Source organism: Tachypleus tridentatus, chromosome 6 (genome assembly GCF_004210375.1).
Source record: "Tachypleus tridentatus isolate NWPU-2018 chromosome 6, ASM421037v1, whole genome shotgun sequence".
Lineage (NCBI taxonomy): Eukaryota > Metazoa > Arthropoda > Merostomata > Xiphosura > Limulidae > Tachypleus > Tachypleus tridentatus.
The window spans coordinates 83,961,576-83,986,634 of record NC_134830.1 but is presented as its reverse complement, the minus strand read 5'-3'; the positions used below and the strand labels follow the sequence as shown (position 1 = coordinate 83,986,634).

Below are 25,059 nucleotides of genomic sequence, written 5' to 3'. Positions count from 1 at the left end.
TTCTTTTATCTGGAACTGATGCACCAGTGTGTAGTTTGTGTAACACTCGGATTACAATAAGTCACATTTTACTTTCTTGTTATCGTTATGATTCACAATGACAGCACCATTTTAAGCATGTTTTGTCCAAAGGTTTGTCCATAACTTTAGACAGTGTTATTGGTGATGGTGACACTATCCATCTTGTCAGTGTTTTTAGTTTTTTAAAGGCCATTAATCTTTTTAATGCCATTTAAGTTTTTTAATATATACTTTACACCTTTTTGATGTGGCTCCCTTTTAAAAATCACAGTTCATCTAATTCAATTTGAAATTAGAAACTGACAGTAACATTAAGTAACTCAAAATCAGGACTGGAAAAGCCAACTTCAGGTGACTGATGGTGGTTTTTGTACTTACCTGTGAGTCTTCCTAGTGAGTTATGATTATTACAGTCATGCTATAGAAAGTCCTTTAAACTTTTATTACTGTAATTTTTCTCTTGACATTGTAGACAAGATGTAAACATTGGTTTTATGCTGTTTATTTATTTTTAACCTTTTTTGTTTTATCTTAACACTAAATCAACCAACTAACCAACCAACCTCCTATACATAGGTCATTGTTAATATACACATGTCATTTTATAAATGAACATTTATATCATTTTCATTATTATTTATTTTTTATACTACTTCATATTAACTTGGTTTGAGGGGAACCCTTGATTTTGGTACTGCACTAGCTTCTCCCAATATTGTTAAAAATTACTGTGTGGTTGTTTTTGGTTTTTTATTGTTGAGCTTACTGATGTCTTTTATCCTACACACATGCATGCCATTTTTCTGCTGAAATGCGGATTTCTGAGGTTTTCAAACAGGCCAACGATCACCCACGAGATTCGTGTAAATTCGAGGAGAAAATATGAGTGATTTGGGGGCCAGGTAGGTGGTTTTTGAGGAGAAATCGTATTTTTTCAATGTTTATTGCAGAAAAAAAAATCTGACCGCCATCTTGGAGGCAGTCTTGTTTCGTCTTGTTGCAGGTCTCGTGGTCTGGTATCGTGTGCATACCAGACGATAAAATATTCTCTACGCACCAAAGAAACAACAGCGATTGAAATGTTTAAAAGGAAAAATGTTCATTTTGATCCTGTAGACAAGAGAATGTGTAAGGACATTAGATCAGCAGCTTCGAAGTATACCTCAAAGCTGAGGGAGAATCAGAAGAAAAGGGCAGAAAGGCTTGAGGCCTATGGTTCTGTGAAATCTGGCCCAGCCACCTTGGCTAAAGAAAAAGTCCAGAAAGCCGCAGAGGCACAGAGAGCTGCCCATTCAGAGAAGGAGAGAAAAAAAGCTCGGAAGAGAGCACTAGAAACCCTTGTCTCGAAAAAGAGGAAAGTAGCCAAGATTGATTAAAGGAAATTAAGTGATTTGAAATTTGACTGTAATTTATGCAGCAGAGCAGAAGTTGATATCAGTGACTGAAAAACATTTTATTATTATCTGCAGCATACAGTGCCAGTGATTTATTTTAAAGCATATCATTAATTTTATTTTGAAGCAATGTCAAAGCTTTCCTTGATTTGCTGTTTCAGTTTGTATTGTGAAAGAATGAAAAATATACTGATATTGAGGTACCAGTAATTTACTGACAAGATTGTATAGATGAACAAGTTTTACTGTAGGTAGTCATGTAGAGTAATTTTAAGTAATTTGAAATTTCAATGGAATACATGCAGCAGAGCAGTAGTTGTTGATGTCAGTGACTGTACAAAATTTAATTTCTGAGGCATATCACTGATATCAGTAGTTTAATATTGAACAATATCAGTAGTTGAATTTTTAAGCAATGTCATAGCTTTCCTTCATATGCTGTTTTAGTTTGTATTGTCAATTTGTGAAAGAATGGAAAATTCACTGACATTAAGGTACCAGTAGTATAATGACAAGATTGCATAGATGAACAATTTGAACTGTAGGTAGTCATGATTAGTCAAAAGAGTAATTTTATGTGATTTGAAAATTGTATGGAATATATGCAGCAGAGAAGTAGTTATTGGCAATGACTGTAAAACATTTAATTGGCAGCATACCAGTAGTTGATGATGATGATGATGTTATTGATGACAAAAAGGATAATAATGAAATGATTTGTATTTGAAATATTTACTGAGTTATTTTGGCTTTATTAACTCATATTACTAATATATTTTGATTTAGAAAAAAATTAAACTGAATAAATAGCAAATAAACAATCTTAAATTTCATTTATTTACTTTTTATTTTATTTGTTAATTTTGGATATTTTGATATATCTTCTAAAAAATGAATGCAAATTAAAAGAATAAATCAATCTGCTAAAAACTGTAAATGAAAGTTATAGTTTTTATTAGTTTGATTGTCTTTTAATTTCCTTTTGTTATTTTATATGATATATATTGTGTACTTTTCCAACATTACAATGTCAAAAAACATAAAGAAATTATGTTCCAGATTGCACCAAATCACACCAAATAGCATCCATTTTTTTTAATTTCCCGAGGGCATGCCCCCGGACCCCCCGAGTCAGGCGCGGCTGCGCCGCGCTGTGGCGCCAGGTTATATACCTTTTCCTCTTTTTTTCATAAATGTCATTGGCATGCCTGTACACAAGTGGTTCCAAACTGTGCAATGTGATGTCCTTGCTCACTGTGTTGAACTCACAGGGGGTGCTGTGGGATATTTCAAATTTTTGAGTAAAACACAGTGACTTTGACATTATTGAACACCATGCAAACTATTAGTTCAAGGTAGTTCACAGTTTTAACATTAGATCATGATATATTCCTTTCTGTGATGTTCTTGAGTGTTTTTGTTTACTTGTACATTTGGCTGTGTCAGTAACTTCTTGAACTTTCTCATTTCTTAGATTTTGTATATAAATACCTGTCAACTCTGGATCCATCAGTAATCGAAATAACTGAAAGGTGTTGTGATCAAGTGTCTGCAAGATCTAGCAAAGTTCAATGAATTGTTTTGTTGATTTTTAGTCCTTGTGCATAAAAATGGGAAGATTTTTGAATATTAATAAGAAGTGTGGGAGTGAAGAAAAGAATGGCAAACCACAGATCAGTGTTTAAGTTGGGAAGAAACAGAAGTATTGGAAGTATGACAATACTTATCTAGATTTTGGTTTTACTTTGGTAGATATTAATCATGAATAGTGTCTTAGCATCTGCAGTGTGTTTTATGTCTAAAAGGTTTGGCTCCAGAGTGCATACTCCCAAATAAACTAAAATGCCACTTAGAGACCAGTCATCCTAATGTAGCTAGTAAATCCTGTGATTAGCAGAAAGTTAAAAGAATTGAAAGAACAAAAAGGTACATTTTTGAAACAAGCATAAATACCCAGCATTGCTTTGCTTCCATCCTACAAGGTGGCATACAATGACATGAAATGTAAAGTCTTGCACCATTACACAAGAACTGATTTTACCAGCTGCATTTAATATGGTGAACATTATGGTTGGTGAATCTGTGGGAAGAATGTTTTTAAAGGTGCCTTTATCCAATAATCTTTCAGTTGTAGAACCCAACACTTGGCCAAAGACATTAATGATCAGCTAACTGAAATAATGAAAGGGGAGGAATTCAAGTTACAACTAGATACAGCAATGGATAGTAACAAGGATGCTGACTTGATTTGCTACACATAGTTCATAAATGGTGACAAAATTGTGAAACACCTTCGCTTGTAAAAGTATCACTGCAGGTGCAAAGGCTCAAGACTTGAGATCCTTGACACTTTTATGTGTGATAATAACTTGACTGGACTAAGTGTGTTGGTGTCTGTACTGATGGTGGTCACTCTCTGTCCAGCTGTTATGGAAGATTGCAGGCACTCATGTGAAGCAAAGCTCTTGATGCACTGGGGACCTACTGCATAATCCAAGGGAAGCCCTTGCATCAAAGCACCCAAGTTCTCCAATGAACCTATTCCTGGAAAATGTGTTGAAAGTGGTGAACTTTATAAAAAGTCAGCCACAGAAGTCAAGATATTTTTGAAATTCTGTGTTGAGGATATGGTATCTGAGAACATATCTTTGTTGTATTACTGTAGCTCACAATGGCTCTTGTGTTGGAATGTACTGTTCTGTGTGTTTGAATTATGACAGGAACTCTATTCTTATCTCGAAGAAGAACATGAATATGTTAAAAACCTCTATGGAGACTGATGTTTTGTCAAAATTATCATATCTATTTGATATTTCTGAAAAATTGAATGCATTGAATATCCCTCTCTGCATGGAAGCAACTCGTACAATTTGAAACTTGTAGATAAGGTTTCAGCCTTCAGAAAAAAATTAGTACTATGGAAAAGAAAAATGAATGAAGATGGTGGCAAAGACTGTTTCCCCTTGTTGCAGCAATTTTTTACATCCAGTGAAGTTTATTTGACCCAGGAACTAAAATCTGGTATTAAGGAGCACCTAACACATCTTAGTGACTGGTTTGAAAATTACTTTCCAGAAGATATGGAGAAATTTGCATGGGCCCATTCAAGGCTAAGATCCCATCTGAATTTACCTCTGCAGAAGAAAATCTTTTTGAGCAGTTTTGGGACAAGACTTTAAAAACAAAATTTGGTAGCATGGAACTAACTAAATTTTGGATGTCAGTAAAATTTGAATATCTACTGTTGAGTGCTAAAGCTCAGTGAACCCTAATTCTATTTGCAATGTGATATCTCTTCTTAAAGCTGGGGTTTTGGCAATTTCTGTGATAAAAAGCAAGTACCCAATGAAAATTAATGTGGAAAAGGAAATCAGGGTGGCAGTATCTAATCTGATTCCAAGGTTTGAGATGCTGTGTAGTGCCCAACAGGTGCACACATCCTATTAGTAATTGTGGTTGTTTAAAAACTAAATAAAAAATATTGTTTTTACTTTCAATTTATGTGTATTATTCTTTCAAATGGCTACTAAGTTGTTAGGACATAAATACTTATTGCGTGTTGTTTGGACCTAACTACTTATATGGAAATGTTAGGTTTTTCTTTTTGCCTAGGGGACTATGAAAAAAATTACTGAAACACAAAGGGCATTGTGAACTGAGAAAGTTTGGGATACACTATCCTACAGTATTTGTTTTGGCATAACGTGTATGAGATTTTTAGTATATCTATAGTTTTGTCTTGTTAGCTTAGGCTTAATAAGTGTCTTTTAATTTTGGTTTACCTGTGGTTATTCTTCTGAGTTAAATGATGGTTAGGTTAACTGTTTTATTCTTTTCAAGACATAATGTGTATTACTTGTGTATTTCACTACATTTCTGACCATAAAATTTATTTAAATTGTCATTTATTCTTTTTACCCTCAATTTTGTTTGTATGGACCCCTGGGGGATGGGGTTTACTGTACTTGGTTCTGATATTACTTTCCTTCCTTCTATAATGGCAAACTGTTTTCAGTTTCCTCTCTTTTGTTTTAGACACATTTCCTAGTATATTCCTATTCTTCCAGCATTGTTTCCTTATGATCTTTGTGTCTGTCTTTTGAGAGTGGGTACTTGGAAGCTACAGAAGTTTTAATTTTTATACCTTAGCTTACCATCAGGTATATTTTCTTCTTTGCTTTATGCCCTTTGGATGTCTGTTAATCCTAACTACTTTCTTCCCTACATAGTTTTTCACCTTCATCCTTCATATTACCCTGTCTACTCTCCTTTAGATAATGTTCACCTTCCACTTTCTTTATTGGGTGTTTCATTTATATTTAGGGATTTTTCTGAAATACCTTTTCCTCCTTCCTTCCATGTTGGGGCATTTGCCACTTTCAGATCTTTCCTTTCACCCTCTGCCTTGAATGCATTTGATTTAGTTCTCTGTTATCTGAGCCATTCATTGGATTTTCTTCTTCATTTTCTTCATTCTGTCTTCATCTTTGTGATTTGAAAATGATTATGTCCCACATGATGTGAGGCTTACTGCTTTCTCTCCTCTTCTCAATTATTTTTTCACTAATGTTCATCTCTAGAGGTTGGGGATGTGGTTCATTCAGTAAGAGCTTCAAGACAATGTTCTATGGAAAAATTCATTCTTGTTACTTTCATAGTAGATTGTGGATCTCCCTTTTTGAACCCACATGCCTGACCAACATCACCTGCAGGTATGTTATGAATGCTGTTGACCTTGTTACTGATTGATTTTTCCATCCCATCCCACTCTTTCCCAATGAGTGACTTTTCATTCTCCAAATTTTTGATGCCTCTGCTTCCTTTAGGGTGCTGTTCCACATGAGGTTTTTGAATTTTTTATCAATTCTCAAGAATTTAACTTTTTTTTTGTCTCGCAGTTTTTTGCCAACTTGCTCTATCTGTTGATGCATTCAGGTATGATTATGTCTAGCTGATGTTGGTTTTTTTCTCCATCCATCAGTTTTAAACTAGTGAAAGACACACTGTAAGGTCACAATGAATTAACAGTTATAATTGATTGGACACTTAATGCACACTGGTGAGATATTGTGTTCCACAAGATTGCTTGTAGGTTTATTCTAACAATATGTTTGGTTTATTAGTTTTCCCATCTTGGACTGTACTCACCTATAGAATAGGTAAAGCAGAATGGGATAGCTTCCCATTCAGGCTATGTCTTGTATTGAATAAATTGGTAGCTTGCTTTTCACTATGCTTTGTCCCTCCATTTTCTTCTTATGGAGCTTTGGAGTTCTTATCACATTTCATTTCTAATCCACTGGGGTGGTGGACCATGGAGACATCATCCTGAAGGATATATTGAGAAACATTTAGGTGGGAGTAGGGTGGTGGTGTTCTTTTGGTGTAGGTGAGTTATCCATTTTCTTTATCTTGAGCCATCAAAATTGCAGTTCACTCCCTATGATTATCAGTTCCCAGTAGCTGGGTTTTGGATTTAAAACTGAACCAAGCAATATTATTACTCACATATGTATTACATATATCTCTATTCCCTCGCTCGGTTATACTCTTGTTACTCCATTCATATTGTGGGTCACAGTAGAGGTACTTGCACTTTAATACAGTTCTTCCCCTTCAGCTATACTTAGGATGTTACTGTGCTTAGGGTGGTTCCTTCTGTGTTGATTTTGGGTGAAATGGTTTACTTTACAGAGACATCCTTTTGATGCTAAATGTTGGGCTTCTGGATCAATCGATCAATTTCTCACAATTCTCTTGTGTCCTGTTAATAGGTTTGGGGCTACAATATTCCCTCTGGTCTCATGAATTTGGGATGAATACAATATGATCTTCTTTCTTACCCCACCTGATGGTAGGAGTTTGGACTGCTTGTATGATCCTCTTTACTACCCCCCACGTATATGTCCATTTCCAGTGGCTTGGTTTTAGATTGTAGGTGAATTATCAACATTATGATCTTCCTCTTACCCCTGCATTGATGTTGGTTCCTGGCAGCCTGGGTTTTGGGTGTGGTTGACTTGCTGTGTATGATCTGTCATGCCATAGCCATTCTATACCTGGAGACAGATACTGTGTGGTTTGGATCCTTATCCAACCATAGCTTTCTTCCTATTGGATGTGCTACTGCTTATTTCTGCCCATATCTGCTACATTTTTTCCAACAAGGCACAGAAGTGGTGAAGTCTCTCGTGTATGATTTTAAGTGTCCTTCAGATGCTTATTTCATTCCCTTGCACAAATGTCTCCATGTTGTAAGTTATAATTTTCCTATGCAGAAGAGTATTTTTGATAGGTACTTATGCTGAATGTGACAATAGTTCACATTAAATTCTTGTAAAGATATATCTGTGCAGGAAATAGAAACATTGTCAATTAAAACTGCAAAATAGATATTTGATCCTAAGAGAATTGTGGAAATGAAAAAATTGATGAAAATTGTGCAGAAGGAGAAAGTTTCAAAACAAGACAAATCATATCCTGAATGGCAAAAATTGGATGATGGGTTAAAGTAAAATGTTACATGGATCCACCTTTCCTGATAACTAATTTGAAGAATTTGGGAAGTAATATGGATAGTGAAATAAGAAGTCTGTTAATATTCTGCTAGTTTCTAAGGATGTCAGAAACATTATGAATATCAGGAGGAGGTTGAAGAAATAGAGATTCAGATACTGAACCATTACTCTAACATTTTCAGGTGTAACAGAAATTGGTCAAGATTCAAAATAGTTTATAATTGAGAGAAATGAGGCAGTAAAACCTGCTTTGGGATTAGGACTAGCAGACATTCCTGCTCTGCAGATATTGGAGATGATTAGATCTGAGAAAGAAGATTGATGTTTTTAAAAATCATGAGAAGATGGCCCATGTTATGAAAATTTGGCCCCAACAGTTAGAAAACCCATTAGGGGATACCAGCAAACAATTAATAGCTGAAATACCTTAATTAGGAACAAACTGCATTAGTAAGGTCTCCAAAAACATTATAGAAGTTTGACATTATTGATGAAGGTATTTGCATCAAAATTAACATTGACTTCTGAATTTCTAACAGCAAAGATAACAATGTAACTGTCAACAAAACAAGATCTGAATTGTGGAAGGAAAGTAAAACTTGTATACATCCTCCTTGTGCAAGTAAAATAAATTATCTGGATTACATGGTAAACAAATTTACAGTTATAACTTGGATAGTTTCCTACACCTGTTATTTTCTCAATAAATCCACATCTAACTTGTATTTAACTAGAAATATACAATGTATGTGTTGCAGCTCAGCATACATGGATATTTTGTTCGCAGTGCCTTATGCATCTCTTTAAAGAGAACATTATCATATGAACTACTGTTTATGACATATTTATCTTGTACTCCTGCTATTAGAAGCAAATCTCTTGGAACAGAATATTGTTCATAATGTAGTTGTAATTAATATTTGTAATGCACAGAGTATGTGATTGAACAGTAATGAGTGATGTGTGATATAATGGATTATTGCTTATTTACAGATGCTTCTATTTGAAAGCAACAAACTGTGCTAAATTGGTTCCTTCAAACAGGCAAATGCTAAAACTACGTTTGGTACATTTATTGTTAAATTACAGTTTATACACACACACTAACCACCACTATAGGTTGTATCTACAATTCTGGGATTGAAATGGAAATGAGAGATGCATGAAAATTCAGAATTTTGATTATTATTGTTAAAGAGAAAACTTCTAAGCTCAAGAGTTTATTGCTATAAATGTGATTGTTATGCCTGACTTGTGAAGGTATTTGTTATATTATTGTTGGATGAGAGTGTTATTAAATGATAATATTTTTTCTTCTCATTTTTTGTGTTTATTTTACTTGAAACTGGTGTTTGTGCTAATTCTGACATTATTTTGAAAATGCAGGATGGAGAAAGCCATATAAAGAACACAAGGATGCCTTTACAGAGAGATCATTGTCTGTTAAAGAACCAATTCGTCTTTTTGAACAGTGGTTTAATGTTGCATCTGAAACTCCAGGAATTTCTGAAGCTAATGCAATGACACTTGCAACATCAGACAAGTTAGTATTATTTTTTTATGTTTTTGTTAAATACTCTGCATGTTGTTTATGTTTAGCAAATTAATAGTGTTATGAACTATGGTTTAATATGTTAATTTACATGTGGTGTCAAATTTTCTAAAGAGTTTGGTGGAAGGGATATTGTAATAGTATAAAAACACTGGGCAGTTGGTGTTGATTAGTAAGTTAGTTAGCAAGTAAGAGAGTGTATTATAGTAGCTCCATTTTGTTCTGCTCAACCATGTTTCTGCTGCCCTGATCTTCACTTGCACAACTTCTCTTACTTTTTCCCAGTCTTTGTTCCATCAATCTTGGTCAGACACCATTCATCCAGATGTCACAACACTCTGTCTTCTTGCATGGATTTTGTCATTTCTATTTCCTCAACTTGGGAAATGCCTCCACATATTGTGTCTTTCCTTTTCAGATCCATGTGACATTTTTCCATTTCCATTCTTTGGTCTCTTTGATGTCGTTTCTGTCCTTACAACCCTTCCATTGCTCATCTTTCCCAATTTTTCATCTGGTTGTTTAATAAAGTCTTGTTTATTTTGACTGTGTTTTGCTATCATATAGTTTTGTTGACCAACTTCTGTTTCTCCAGGTTTCATCTTCCCATACCATTTTCCTCCTTTTTCTGCTCCATTTGGGTCATTTGTTCTTCACGTTTATTTTATTTGCCTGATTGGGATCTCGTTGTATTTGTTTATGGTTTTTCCATTCTCCTTTTGAGTCTTTTTTTTTATTCATGTACCACTTACCATCTCTAACTCCAGATGTATTTCCTTCACCCCCTTGTTTGTGGATGTTGTTGTTCAGATATTTATGGCAGTGATGTTACTATCATCCTCTTCCATTCCTTCTATGTCATCCTTTATCTCAACTGGTTTTTTCTCCATAGACCTATGCTACCTGTGAAGATGGTTTGGTGTTCACAACCATTTCCTACCTGTACTTCCATTTTAGATCCTTGTGTGTAGAATTGCCACTGGAGGAATACAATGTTTGCTAGAGGAACACAAAGCCACTTCATGCAGCTAATGATTGATGAAGATATTTGGAGTATTCACATTCTGACATGGTTTCTTCTAATTGTCAGCAAAGACAAATAGTCAAGGACATAGTGATGTGCAGAATTTGAGATGAGGAGAAATGTTATGGAAATGGTGAATTTTTAAGGATAAATCTTAACACATCAGCCTAAATAGTTAACAAACCAAACCAGTAAGCATGACAGGGGAATGACCATGGGAAGTGAAAGGGTTCCATAGAATGAAAAGTTGAGTATGTGAACCCTGAACGGAGGCATGGTATGCCACATGATACCATAAGAAATGAACCAGCCAAAGAAGCCAGAAGTGATCACTGAAGCAAGATTGTGAACTACCCCCAATACCTTCATTGCTTATTATCTACATGACCTGGCTGTAGGATATCATCTCCCTTCTGTGGCAGTTATACACATATTCATTCATCTTTTACTGGGATAATTCTTATCCCTTCATTTCTTATTTTATTTTCATAAACTCTGGTTTTATCTGCTGATAGTAGGATCATACTCTATAGTGAGTGTTGCCTGGTCAGGTATTCTTTATCTCAATTCTCACTATTTACTGATTGTACTGTAATGCTCACTTTGAGATGAGGTGTTCTGCAAGATTATACATACATGATTTTAGATATCTGTAAGTTTCACTCATAGACTTAATGAGTAAAGTAACTTAGATGTTCATTGTAGTTTGTGCCTACTCTTTCTGGCACTGCTCTGTTCTGATGGTCATGTGTAGTAGTGACTCCCCTTTCTCATTAATTCTGGTTGCAAGTGGCTCCTTCTCTGCTTCTACAGTCGAGTTTAGGGACTTCGTCTGTCTCGTAATATTGGCAGTGGTATGGTGTACACACATTCCTACAGTTAAGCAAATGTACCACATCCTTACAATTTTGGATGCATGATGTCTCTTCCCTGCATTCACGATTGTGTGAGTTAAGATTTCTTCTCTTAATACTGGTTACAGATATTATCCTTTTCTTATAGTTGAGTTGAGGCAACAATGTGACCCTGTAATGTTGAGTTCAGTTTGTTGTATTTCTTCTCTTATGGTGGTTTTGGAGTTTTTCCAGTTTCAGCCACAATAACTTTCTATTTATAATTCTGTTTTTTATGTACAACACTGTTTTCTTATGGTTGGGATTCATGTCCATAACACAGTCCACAAGTCACAGTGTTTATTTTACATTATATTTGTTTTAATCTTGTGTGCTACTAATCGTGATAATGGTTGCTATCTGATCACCTCAACGTTATCCTAAGTCACTAAGAACTTGTACCTTAGGTATAGCCCACCAAAAGTGCTGAGGAGGAGTTGTGGAACCTCATCTGTATGGCTGAGGTAGGGTATCTTCATAGCTACAGCAGGTATTTTTTCCTTACAGTGGATTGTATCACTTAGAATAAGTGTTGTGTGCCTACATAAGCCCATCCACCTTTGTACTGTGGGATTCTAGCTATGTGAAGGAAAGTAAAACAATTGGTAATTAACATTTTCCTACACTAAATATGTAATTCAAATAGTTACTTACCCGTGCTTTCAAAACACACACACAGATACACTTTTTTTCCCGCTGCTGTTGTTATTCATTTTGATCCTGCCAATTCTCAAAAGTGAGGATTGAGTGACAATAGGGAGGTAGCTGCACCAATACAGATAGTGCTATACTATTGATATAGCGTAGTCACAAGTTATATACGTGTTCAGTAGTGATGCAAAATTTGTAGAGTATATAGACTTGTGTGTTTTATGTGGAAATTTGTTTTAGCAGTGCTTAGAGGGCAGAAACCAGATCAAGATAGCTTTGGAGGTGTAAATACCTATTGAAAGTGCATGTTCAGTGTAAGAAAATGTTAACTTAAGAAAAATGGTTTCAACCTTTGCATCCCAACAAACTTAAGTGAAACAAAACTGAAAAAAATTTGCATTCTTGTGAAAAAATGTAAAAAAAACTAAATAGTTCAGAAATTTTAGAAATAAGTAGTCTTTAAAACAAATGCAGAAAAGTTTTAAGTGACCAAACCAGCTTAAGCTCTTCTCTACCTCTCATTCCACCTTCTTCAAAGTGAATGTCATGGTTACTTCCATTTCTTTGTTTAAACATGTATGTATACCTGTTTACAAACCATTTCAGTTTGAACCTGATGATTCCTTTACTGGTGAAATCATAGTCATTAATAAATTAAGTATTTGTGAAATATACAGTTATTTTTGTTTGTCTTCTCCAACTCTGTAAACCAAAATATTTTAATTGAAAGAATGTGGAAGCCTTTTCATAGATTAAAATGGTGGGCAAAACCACTCTGGGGACATTCCTAGCTGTTAATTGGCTATTCACATGTCACATACTGTAGTAAGAGTATATTAGGGACCATTTCAAAAATGGAGAGTTGAATGGGGCTACCATGCTTGATTCAGTACATTAGCCATGTCTCAGTAAAATAAAAAGATATTAGGTTGTTATTTTATATTCTAGCTCATCAATATAAGTAAGTTGAGTTCCTAATTTGTACTAAAATTATAGACTTAGTATTGTGACATCACAAACACCTAATTTTAAACAATGCTATGTTCAACATACCACATAACTCATTGGAATCTATTCTTTTAAATATTTACTCTCAAATTAAGAAATTAACTTGTATATACCATTCAAGTTTGAATTATAGTCTAGAATTTGATTCCAAACTTAATAACATAAATTGATAAAATGCAAGTTCAATAAACTTTTGAATTCAAGACACAAACATGATGACATGGCCTTTGAATCCTAACCTGTTGCAAAAGGTTGTGAGAAGATCAATTACATTTATAAAACAATTTACTTGAAATAATTAGTGACACCTCAGTAGTCAAACATGTATTGACAGTACCACAAATGTATGTCTAAGATGTGTAAATGTACACAGGATTGAATAAGTTACATTAAAAGAAGCTTTATTGTGCAAATGAGAAAGTCAAATGACAGTAACAAATGATATAAAGTTATAGTGAACAGAATGTATTAGAACTGTATTTTAACATTGGAGAAGTAGTTAGATTCCACCAAAAACTGATCACTTTTCAGCAGGCTATGAAGCAGTCTTTTTTCCTCTCAAAGTATTGATATATTCATATTGGTTATTTATAACTTTCAAGATGGGTATATCCTTTATATTTAAAGATGCTGGAAAACAAAATAACATGGATCAGCTGAGGGTATCAGAACCATATAAAAAGAGACCTCCAACAAATTGTACCCTGGCCACAGTAAGTGAGGTGCATCATCTTGTAACTGGTGAGACTTCATGAACACACAGAGTTAATGGCTAAAGCCAAAAATTTGCTAGAGTTGTTATTGATTTTCTTGAAAAGAATGATGTTAGAATTCAACATTGCTATGGGTAATATAATGTCAATCCATCTAGTATAAGTGGCAAGTATGTTGGCATTGCAGACCTTGCTAAAAATAATAAAAAAAAAAGAACCCCTAGAAGATTATGATCCTTGCTTTGGTTATTTGCTCAATATGTATAAAAGCTTGTTTATTTGCTTTTGTGCAGAAATTTTGTGCAGTACCTACACAATCTGCATGAAAAATAGGGTTTCAGAAAATAAAAGGATTTTCATTTATATGTAAAAATGGTTAGTATGGGTTGAGATTTTTTTTTTGTAGAGGAGCAAACAATGTTTTAACTTTCTTCGTTTTTATCTATATGTTTTTCTCTTCAAGTGGGTTTTCTCGTCATCATGGATTAAAAAGATTTTCAGACACAAGATGGAATGCCCGTTCTGATGCAATGTAGGTCTTAAATGTGGAGTAGAAAGTTATAATTCAAGGCCTCATTTCCATTATACACAATAACTAAAAAGCATCAAGTGTGTTTTAAATTAAGAAGCCTTATATTACAATTGGAGCAACTACAAATTGGTATAATGACAGGATTATGGATTATTATCCTGGAGAGTTATACAAGATAAGTCATTATATATTTAAAAACAACTGGTATGGGTAGAGAAAGTATTAGTAGAGGAGCAAACAACATTTTGACATTCTTCGGTCATCATCAGGTTCACAAAGAAAGAAAGGGTTACTGACCGGTAACTGACCACATGTTTGAAGGCGGTTGTGTAATTGAGTGTAGGAATGTAGAGGGCATGCTTAAATGTTGAATATATTTATTAATATAGGTATAAAGGTGTTCTTTTGTATTGGTTTATTTTGGGCTTAAGTTGTTGTATAAGTGAGGCATCTTTAATTTTGCATTTTTTTACGTTTGTTTCTTTATTTAGTATTTTGGTGTTTTCTATGGTTATGTTGTGTTTATTTGATTTGCTGTGTTCGAAAATGTGTGAAGGTGACTTTTTGTGTTCTTTGAATCTGGTTTCCATTTTTCTACTTGTTTCTCCAATATAGAAGTCGTGGCAGTTATCACCACTGTATTTTATAAATAATGTTGGTGTGGTGTTTGTCAGTGTACATTTTACATAGTATAGACCTTAGTTTTGTGTCTGATTTTTGAATAAATTTGGTATTAACTGGAATGTCATATTTTGTTGCTAGTTTTTGCCAAATGTTGGTTATTTGTCTGCTGATGTCAGGAATATATGGTATGCAGCAGTATATGGTTTCGTGATTTTTTTAAATCGTGGGATATATTTACTTTTGTTAGTTGATTTTGCTTTTTGTCTAGGTGTGTGCATACAATGTTTTCTATGGTTTGTGGAGGAAACTTATTGATGTCGATGAAGTATTGTTTTATTTTGTCTAATTCATCGTGAATTTTATCTGGTAAGCATAGTTTTATGGTTGTGTTTATTTGATTTCTTTGTATGTTGAGTTTTTGTTTTGTTTCATAGGCCGAGTTCCAAGGAATGTATAGTCCAGTATGGGTGATTTTTTTCAGTTGATTTCTATTTTAAATTATGTATTGGTTCTTGTAATTTTGAGGTTAAGAAATGATATGTGATTGCTTTCTTCCTGTTCACCTGTGAAGTTAATGTTGGGATGTGTATAGTTAATGTGATTGAAAAAATTAAATGTGTGCTCTGCAGATGTAAATCCTGCAGTCGTGTCAACTACATATCTGTACCAATATAGTGGTGGATGTAATGCTGTGTTAATTGCTTGTGTTTCAATTTGTGTCTTAAAAATATTGGCTAGAACTGGTGAAACTGAATTGCCAATGCTTAGATCATTTTGTTTGTATATTGTTGTGGTTGTTGAACATGAAGTTTGTCTTCATCGTGGTGAATTCTATGAGGGTTGCTAATTGGTTGCTGGGAATGTCTATTGATGGGTAAGGGTCTCAGATATAGAGTTCTAAGGCTATCTTGCAACCTGAGGGCAGTGATTTTTCATCCTTTACTCCATACAAAGTTCAGATTTGTATTCTTAAGATGACTTGTATGGGTATTAAAAGTTTAATTAGAACAAAGTAGAGAACAACTTTTCAACTTTCTTAGGTCATTTTTAGGTCTTCTTCTTAATCTGAAGATGACTTAAGAAGGTCAAAATGTTGTTCTGTACTTTATTCTAATTAAAGTTTTAATACCCATACCAGCCATCATAAAAAATACAGACTTTCTTCACAATAATTGACAAATTGTCATTTGCGATAAACACCATAATAGTATCATATGAAAAGGCCAGCTGCAAGTTTGTATTTTTGTAAAGTTTAGTGTCCATTTCTGCAGAGAGCCTCTGCAGTATCACCAAAATACTGGTTAGTACAAATCCGATATAGTTGGAGACTTGCAGAAAAAGTAGTTATTTCAGCTTTCCATTTACTGCAAGGCAGGGTTCATTGAAAAACCATCATGATCCCAAGGAACAAAGGATACTGAGAATGATATGCAACCAATCTTTAAAATAAACTTTTTCCAAAAATCCTGATAATATTAAATTCACATTAAATAATTATTTAGGAAATATATTATTTTCAATGCTAAAAAGAAGAAAAAAAACATGCATAAAAAATATGTCGGGACAGGCTAAATTCATTAGCACATTTGTGCATAGAATCACTTGATACCAAACAGATCATAAAAGTCTTTGCTAAAATGAGCCAAAAAGACAATAGTTAAACTGACTACAGATTACATGATGTTCTCTGTGTGTGTGTGTGTGTGTGCATTTTTTGTTTGTGTACACATGTATTAATTGTTGAGTTTAAGTATGTGTTGGTGTTTTTTTTAAGGTTCTATTTATCAAATTCAAATTTTATCAGTGATAGAGCACCTCTATTTCTATTCAAGAATCATCTAATATTGTACATTAATTTGTTGATGATTATTTCAGATATGTGAGTGCTATTTTCCAATTTTCTCCAAAAGTAAAACGTATTCTGAGGTTTAGTTTTCATTAGTCGCAGTCATAATAGTTGAAACATTTAGTCCTAAGCCCATGATTGTGTCATGAGTATAGAGTTGTGTTGAGGTTACAAAATTATTGTAACATGATGTTCTCAACTTCTGTGTAATGTTATGTGAAACTACAAATTATTAACTTATCATGACTGGATGTGGCCTAGTGGTAGTTGTGCTGGACTACAGTTCTGAGAGCTCATGGTTTGAGCCCAATTACTTTTATTAAATCAAAAAAAAAAATTCTTAAAGAAGCAAAGAAACAACTTATTGGTAACAAAGATATCCAGCTTAGTTAAACACATAGAGCTTAGAAGGAAATGTACAGTTATTAATAGTAATTATATACACTATGTTTATTCATTTCAAATCAGCCATACAGTATGTATGTATTGTTATTTTCAAAATTATAGATGTGTTTGAATATACATTGTACATATTACAAATTAAAAAAGTAATGCTCATAAGTAACACGTGGTTATATATATATATATATATATATGTGTGTGTGTGTGTGTGTGTGTGTGTGTGTGTGTATAGTTGTTGTTTTTTTTGAAATTGCAAACTCTCTGAGTGTGTGAAAATGTGCATTTACCATCTTCAGATATAAACTAACCAATAATGGTAGTTATGATTATGCATGCCAAATGAATACTAAAAAGAGTCAATGTGAACCGTTATATTAGAGGGGAGCTTTGAACATGGATGTTCCACATGACGTGTGTGTCTTGTGTGTTTTGATGATAATGTTTCTCAGTCACTTTCTGTGGTATTTCCACTGAAAGTTGATTAATTCTTCTTACTGTTAGTAAGTACATATAGTTTTGCAAGAACAGAAATTATCAGTTTAATATAGTCTCCTTTATGTTATTATAATTAATAAGAAACATTAACTTCATTATTATTATACATCAAGAGTATTATGCCTGAACAGATGTACAAATTTTGTATTTCAATAGGCATGGAAAACCCTCAGCCAGAATTGTTCTTCTTAAAAGTTTTGGAGTTAATGGTTTCACCTTCTTCACTAACTACAATAGTAGGAAAGGTCATGAACTGGTAAGCTGTTAAAAATGTGACTGTTGTTATCATTAAATACTTTCACTCAAAGTATATATACACATTTAATGAATTATTTTCAATCCATTTTATTGTGTTGTTTTGTGCTGTAAGAATGAAATTACATAATTAACATTAAAAAAAAACAACTTTGTTACAAAATTTGCAAAAAGCAGCAGTTTTGCATTATAAAATCTTATTTTATTGAGTCATTTTCCATAAAAAAACCCACAAAAAAGTAAAATAGTAAAGTGTTTACTTTACTATCAGTAAAACTTGTAATTTCCTATGTGTATTTTATTAAGATATTCAATATTTTTGACAAAATGTCTTCACAGCCTGTCAGATTAATGTGGGTTTTTGTTAAATGTGAAGGAAAATAAAGTGAAGTCATAACTCAGTAATTGTTAGAGACTATAATATAAGGTATCCACAAAATTTGGGTTATAGTTGTTCTCTAAGCATGTTTAACAGTTTTTTTTGTGTAATTAAATTACTTTCAAACTAAGAAGGTCGAAACATTGTTCTATAGTTTATTTTGATAAGTTGTTTTTAATACCCATACCAGCTGTCTTGAGATACATTTTTACTTCAGATTAGTTTCTTATCATCATGAAAACTGAGATGTAGGGGAACTTTTATCATAGGAAATCAGTATAAAAACAGTTATAAGAATAGGTGTAATGGTTACTATTGTAATGCTAGAAGTATAAGAAATAAAATAGATAACTTTAAGGCACTTGTAGGAATAGATGATTTTGATATGATAGGAGTAATTGAAACATGGTTAAATGTAGATGATTTTGATGACAAATTTTTCAAAACATGGATATAAGCTATTTAATAGTGACATAGTGGTAAAGGATGGGGAGGAGTGATTTTGTGTGTAAATTGTGAGTTGCATCTTGTGGATGTTGAGAACATTAATGATAATAGCAAGGATACTGGATCCATTTGGGTTTCTGTTAGTAGATAGAAAGAAAAAAAGCTCTTAGTAAGAATTTGTTACAGACCACTAGTTGAAACTTATGATGTCAGTGAGAAACTTTATAATGAGATTAAGACTTCAGCTGTTATTGAAGTGATAATTATAAGTGTCGCTTGGAAATAAAAAGTGACATTTCATCAAATGTCCGACTGTCATAACAAAATAAATCACACCGATGGTCACTTTAAGCTGGCAAACACAAGACGTTATGATAAAAAGAAACAAGTCTGTCACGTGCATTTTTAACCAATAGGAAAATTCTTCTTTCGTCTTTGCTGCCCGTTTATTCATATTGAGGCACATATTTATGAAAGCATTAGGATTTCGAAAACAAGTACAGACTTAACCCTTGTCCTGCTGACTAGTCTTATAAATTCAGCGGCGGCCTAGGGTTACAGCTTCAGCAAGCTCATTTCTCTTAGTAGTTAGGTTATGTGCTTTTTGTAACTCGTTCTTAGGTAAGTGTCGTGGCAAACATGCATTTCAATATATTTTGTTTGTGCATTCTTGGACCATTACAATACTTTTTTTGCAGCATTCTGTGTTTTTCATTTTCAGATCCTGTATATTTCACCCATCATTATGGCTGCTTTTAAAAGAAGAAAAGTGGACTCTGAGTGTTGTGCTTTCAATGAAGATTGGGGAGAAAAGTACTTCTTTGTGGAAACAAAAAACCTGAAAGCTACTTGTGTGATATGCACTGAAAGTGTTGCTGTTTTGAAAGGGTACAATCTTCGGCATCACTATGAAACAAAACATCTATCAACATATTTGAAATTTTCAGGAAAGTTCCATTCTGAGAAATTTGAATCCATGAAACGTGTTTTTGAATCTCAAAAGAATCCATACACGAGAAAGTTTGCTGAAAATGAATCTGTCACTCGTAAAAGTTACAAAATAGTGCATAGGATGGCAGAGCGAGGAGAACCTTTTACTGACGGCAACTTCATCAAAGAGTGTCTGATGGAAACAGCAAATGAGCTGTGTCCTGAAAATGACAATTTCTTTGAAAGTATCAGCCTTTCAGCAACTTCAGTTGTACGGAGAGCAGAAGAACTTGGAGAGAACATCGCATTACAGATACGCCAAAAAGCTAGAAACTTCCTATGGTATTCTCTGGCACTGGATGAGTCTACTGATCTCTCAAGTATGTCACAACTTCTCGTGTTCATTCATGGAGTTAATTTGGACTTTCAGATCACGGAAGAGTTGGCATCAGTTTGCAGCATGCACGGAAGAATAACTGGAGAAGACATTTTGATGGAAGTGCATAAAACTTTGCAAGACTATAACCTTCAGTAGAATCAGCTTAGAGGTGTAACAGTTGATGGAAGAAAAAAACATGGCTGGAGTAAAGAAGGGTCTGGTGGGCTGATCAGGAAACAGTTGGAAGATCTTCAACTCCCAAGCGGTGTTGAAGTGAACTTCATTTGGGGTCATGCACTTAATCATTGCCAGTTCAAGGTGTTTTTTGAAAAAATTGTTTCAGATTTCTGCAACTTGCCTTATCACACGGAAGTGAGGTGGCTCAGCTGCAGTAAAGTCTTGTCTCGTTTTTATAAGCTGAGAAGAGAAATAGATATATTTCTTATCGAGAAATGTATATAACCGATTCACTTCTGTCAGATCCAACCTGTTGTCAAAGTTGTCATTTTTGGTTGACATCACATCCCACATGAATGAATTGAACTTGAAACTTCAGGGGAAGAATAATCTTGTCTGTGATCTCTATAGAATCATTAAAGGATTTCAGAGAAAGCTGTCATTGTTTGAAGCACATTTGGAAGGAGGAAACCTCTCTCATTTTCAGTGTTTCAATGAGTTTCATGCTGGAATCACAGAAGATGTCAACCTGGAGTTTCAGAAAAAGATTATTGGTTATTTAAATAAGCATTTTCAGAGAGATTTTTGAATCTTGATAGAATCAAAAGTGACATTCTCCTTTTTCAGAATCCTTTTGATTGTGTCATTGATCATATGCCAGTGGAACTTCAGCTGGAGGTCATCGATTTGCAAGGAAATGACTTGTTGAAAGCAAAACACAGAGAGAGGTAACTTATTGAATTTTACAGCTGGATACCTGAAGATGATTTTCCAAAGCTGAAGCAGTTTGCGTCTGGTATGGCATCAGTGTTCGGAACAACTTATGTCTAGGAACAAGCATTTTCAAAAATGAAGTATGTGAAGTCGGTACATTGATCAAGGTTGACTGATGAACATTTGAAAGCAATTCTAATGATTGGATGCAGCAATTCAAAACCAAACATTAAAGATATTTTGGAAGCCAAATGCCAATTTCATAAATCTCACTAACTTTTTTGCGACTTAGTGAAATTCAGATATGTACTCACTATGTGCGATGTGACAATTGTTTTTGCTAATGACACCTTCTTTGATAACCTTTTGGTAAATAAAAATGTTGGTTGTATTTCTGTTTGTTTTTTATTATATGTGTGTATTACATGCTACTCCCACATGGCATCCTAAACTTAGTGTTAAGTCTTTTACAGAGAGCTTTCGTTCTAGCTTATGAGTATTGAACATAATGATCATGCGGCCCTGCTTCTCATTCTCCAAGTAATCTGGCCCCCTGTGAAAAAAGTTTGGTGACCCCTGACATAGATGAAGGAATGGTCAATAAATTACTTAAATTTGATGATGATATCAAAATAAAACATTTGAGATGTCACTAACTCAAGCAGGATGAGCAAATATTACACTGATTACTTGTTTATGTTATTTTTTATTCTGGGTGCAAGTAACGAACTCTTGCTACATTTTACTGCTTTTGATGTGGTACTATTAATTGTGATTCATATTTTTAACACTTTTTGTTGTACGTTATAATTTCTTTACAGTTATGTTTGTGTAAAGAAAATGAGAAGTAGAATATAATGTTTTGCCAAAAAAAGGAAACCTTTTAATATTCAAATTGGAGACCCTAGAGGTTATACAGAAAAGACTAGAAAACTATTGCAGATTTAAGTGTATGTGGTACAGGTATTAAATTCACATTCATACCTTTATTAATACTTATTGTTAAACATTACAGTTTTTTGTATTTATTTGTAACTGTAACAACCTGTAGTAGACCTATTCTGTGTGCAAGTACAGTAAAACAGCCATGTGTGTCAGTTGTAGTGTTTCCCAAATGTGCTGATGTCTTCTTGAGAAAGGTACAAAACTATTGTTATGCTTGCTGAACGACCTTGTGCGCAGTTTTTAGACTTGTAACATTGGACAGTAAAAGCATGATACAAGTTAATTATATAAATGTATAATACTAAAGTAAGAACAAAAAGTAACAACAAAATCTTGCAGCTTAATTGAATCCTAAATACCACCAGTTCCTAAAGCATCTTGCCATGGTTCTTTGATGTGTGCTCATTGTGGTGACAAAAACCATGATGCTTACAAATGTCAACTGGACATCCTCACTGTGTCCCACCCCTTTTATCTTCAAACTTTCCATAAGTGGGTGGAGGAGAAAGAGGTACAATATTTAGGTACTGTCAAAAACATTTCTTTTCCAGAGGCACAGAGGTTGTTGTCCCATGTTCTATGCTCAACATATGCTGTTACACTCTGTTGCAACAGGAATGCAGACAGATCTTTCTGTGCCTCCATCAGAGTCTTTCTTCCATCTTGTAAAGAGTTTTTGCCCTCTGTGGATGTAAAAGTTGACAAGTCTGCATGTAATCTCGTCTCTGTAACTGTTTAATCAAAAACAGTGGCCCTACTTATCTCTTTCCATTTTGGAAAATGTATTTACACCTACTTTTATTTGTGATATGTGAAAGCTTTGAATGACTCTTAGTGGTTTTCTCAGCCTCTTTGAAGTATTTGTGAGCAAACGTTTGTTTTTTTTTATGCTAGATTTTAGGCAGCAAGATTACTTTGCATGTTTGATAGTCAACATTCTGAAATAAAAAATTCATAAGAAATTATTGAATTAAAAAAAGTTGTAATTCTTAATTTAAAAACCTAATATTCTGAGTATAAAAGCCTTGTAATGTTTATCAATAACATGCAAACATTTTGTGAAGATACCCGTATTATAATGGAAGACATTTTAATTGCAGAAGTGAACCAAAAACATGTGTTGACTTAATAATTTATAAATGAATAACAAGAATTGATGAATAGACAGTATTCTTCATAAAATAAAAACATTTAATTACACTTAAAGTGGTACTTCAATGATAAAGATTACAAAATCAGTTCTCTGATTACTTCAGAGTTCACTCGCTTGGCATAAAGATAAATATGGAGATTTGAAAGTTCACAGGTAAGATGCATTGTATGTCATTAAGTTAGAGCTGTACAACACACACAGAGTTAGTGACAGTTTTAATATAATATGGATAACTATATCATTTAATGTATCTTAATACATTAACAGTTGTTTTGTTTCTCGAGCAACTGTTTTTCTGTCCAATATGAGTAGGTGCTTGAAATTTGTATACAAACATAATCCTACGAAGGATTACATTTGATTTGGAGATATTATCGATACATTAGAAGTGATAAGAATGTAAAATAGGCAGTTAATACAGGTTGTGTGAGTAATAACAAATAATGAATGGATGTTATTAATTTTAATTATTAATACTAAAAGAATATAACACATATACAAAGCAAATCAGTGTTTTTAAATTCAAGTGATGTGGCTTTATTATGAATTCAGTGTTGGATATGTAGTTATTAACTTTTTGCTGGCTGTACCCCTTTTACTTTTTTGTTCTTCCTGTTGTATTTAGTATAAAACTTGCAACAAAAGTTTGTCACAATGTTCTTTGAAGATGAAATAGTCAGTTTGTTTACTGAGTTTTTATTTGTGGAATGTAGATAACAAAACAGAAGTTTGCTGGCTAAACTAAGGCATGTTCAGAGCATGTTGCTGAACTGTGACAACCTTTTATCAATATAGCAACCTTTATGTCCTCATATCATGCAGAAAGTAGTTCATCAAATGCAGTTTAGGCCATGGTCAAATTTGCTAAAACGTTGTTAATTTGAGATTGCTAATAATTAATATCCATTTTTGTAATTTAAACTTTGAAATAATGGTTTTATTTCTCAGTTGTAGATATTAAATATCTGAATACAACAGTATAGTTTGAAAATATATTAGTGTGTGTAAAATCTCTAATCTAAGCCAATTAAAATTAGTGATAGAAGCCAACATAAAATTATCTATGAGTTTGTCTGTGTATACCAACAACAGCTGACTGTGTGGCCAGTGCCATAATGAATAATAGCATTATCTTAATTCAGAAGGATTTATTTCTTGGTAAGAAAAGGAGAATTAGTGATTGGCCAAAGACAGTAGGTTTCATGACAGTCTTGATGGGGACTTTAGCAAATCCTGCAAAACTTGTTTTATGAGCCCTTTTTGAGGGGAAATGTGGTGGCAGCATCAAATGTGAAGGACTGGTTTACATTATCTGTACTTTTTAGAATTTGTATGTTTGTTAAATATGAAAATTATAGAGAGTAACTATAGCACTTAACTATATTTATCTTTAGATTTTGTAACTAATGGCATTTTGCCTCATCTCTGTGGAAGGACTTTCAGTGAAGATTTAAACAAAATGTTCAGTAAATGAGGAAGAAAAACTAAAGTTTACCAAATAGATGCAAAGGATATTGCTGCAGGGTAAATTTTTTTGTTACGTAGTCCATGAACAATTGGAATTCAATACCAAACAAAGACTGAAAAAGTGCAAAAATGGCCAATATTGAGAAAAATTCTAAAGGCAGAGGAATTTTTTTGGGTCAGGGCATGCATTGTTGTTGCTTATTATCTAGTGTTTCTGATATGGATTGCCTTTGTAAAAAAAGGTTTAAGAAACCACAGAAGTGTTTTAGATGGAAAAACAAAACGAAAGTTAATCCTTTGAAGGAAGGCAGTGCCTTGACCCCTGAGGTAGATTATTTAACTCTTGAAACTTTGATGATTCAAGATAAATATGCTAGTGATGTTTGCAGGTGGAGTAAAGGCATTAAAAGTATACACAGGAATACAAATGTAACTTACTTAATTTCTTTTAATTCATTTGAAACAAGATACATTGTTTCTTGCTTATAGGAACTTGTAAGCATTGATTCAACTGAAAGACATTTTTACCACTGCTTAATA

General features: G+C 33.6%; 1 protein-coding gene across 5 annotated transcripts in view; it reads left to right on the top strand.

Moving 5' to 3' along the window:
• The window catches only part of LOC143252934 (pyridoxine-5'-phosphate oxidase-like), a 55,723-nt gene that overhangs the window by 8,859 nt on the left and 21,805 nt on the right, over positions 1-25,059 (top strand). For 2 of the 5 annotated variants that reach the window (XR_013029252.1, XR_013029251.1), the window contains exons 2-4: positions 9,320-9,476; positions 17,830-17,929; positions 19,476-21,323. Coding sequence is in view for 2 of the 5 variants with exons in the window: in XM_076505828.1 (XP_076361943.1) it covers positions 9,320-9,476; positions 17,830-17,929 (257 nt within the window). In the remaining 3 variants the exon portion in view is untranslated. Of the gene's footprint in view, positions 1-4,853; positions 5,122-9,319; positions 9,477-17,829; positions 17,930-19,475; positions 21,324-25,059 lie in introns of those variants that run through there. The other 3 variants (XM_076505828.1, XM_076505826.1, XR_013029253.1) reach the window with 2 other exon arrangements.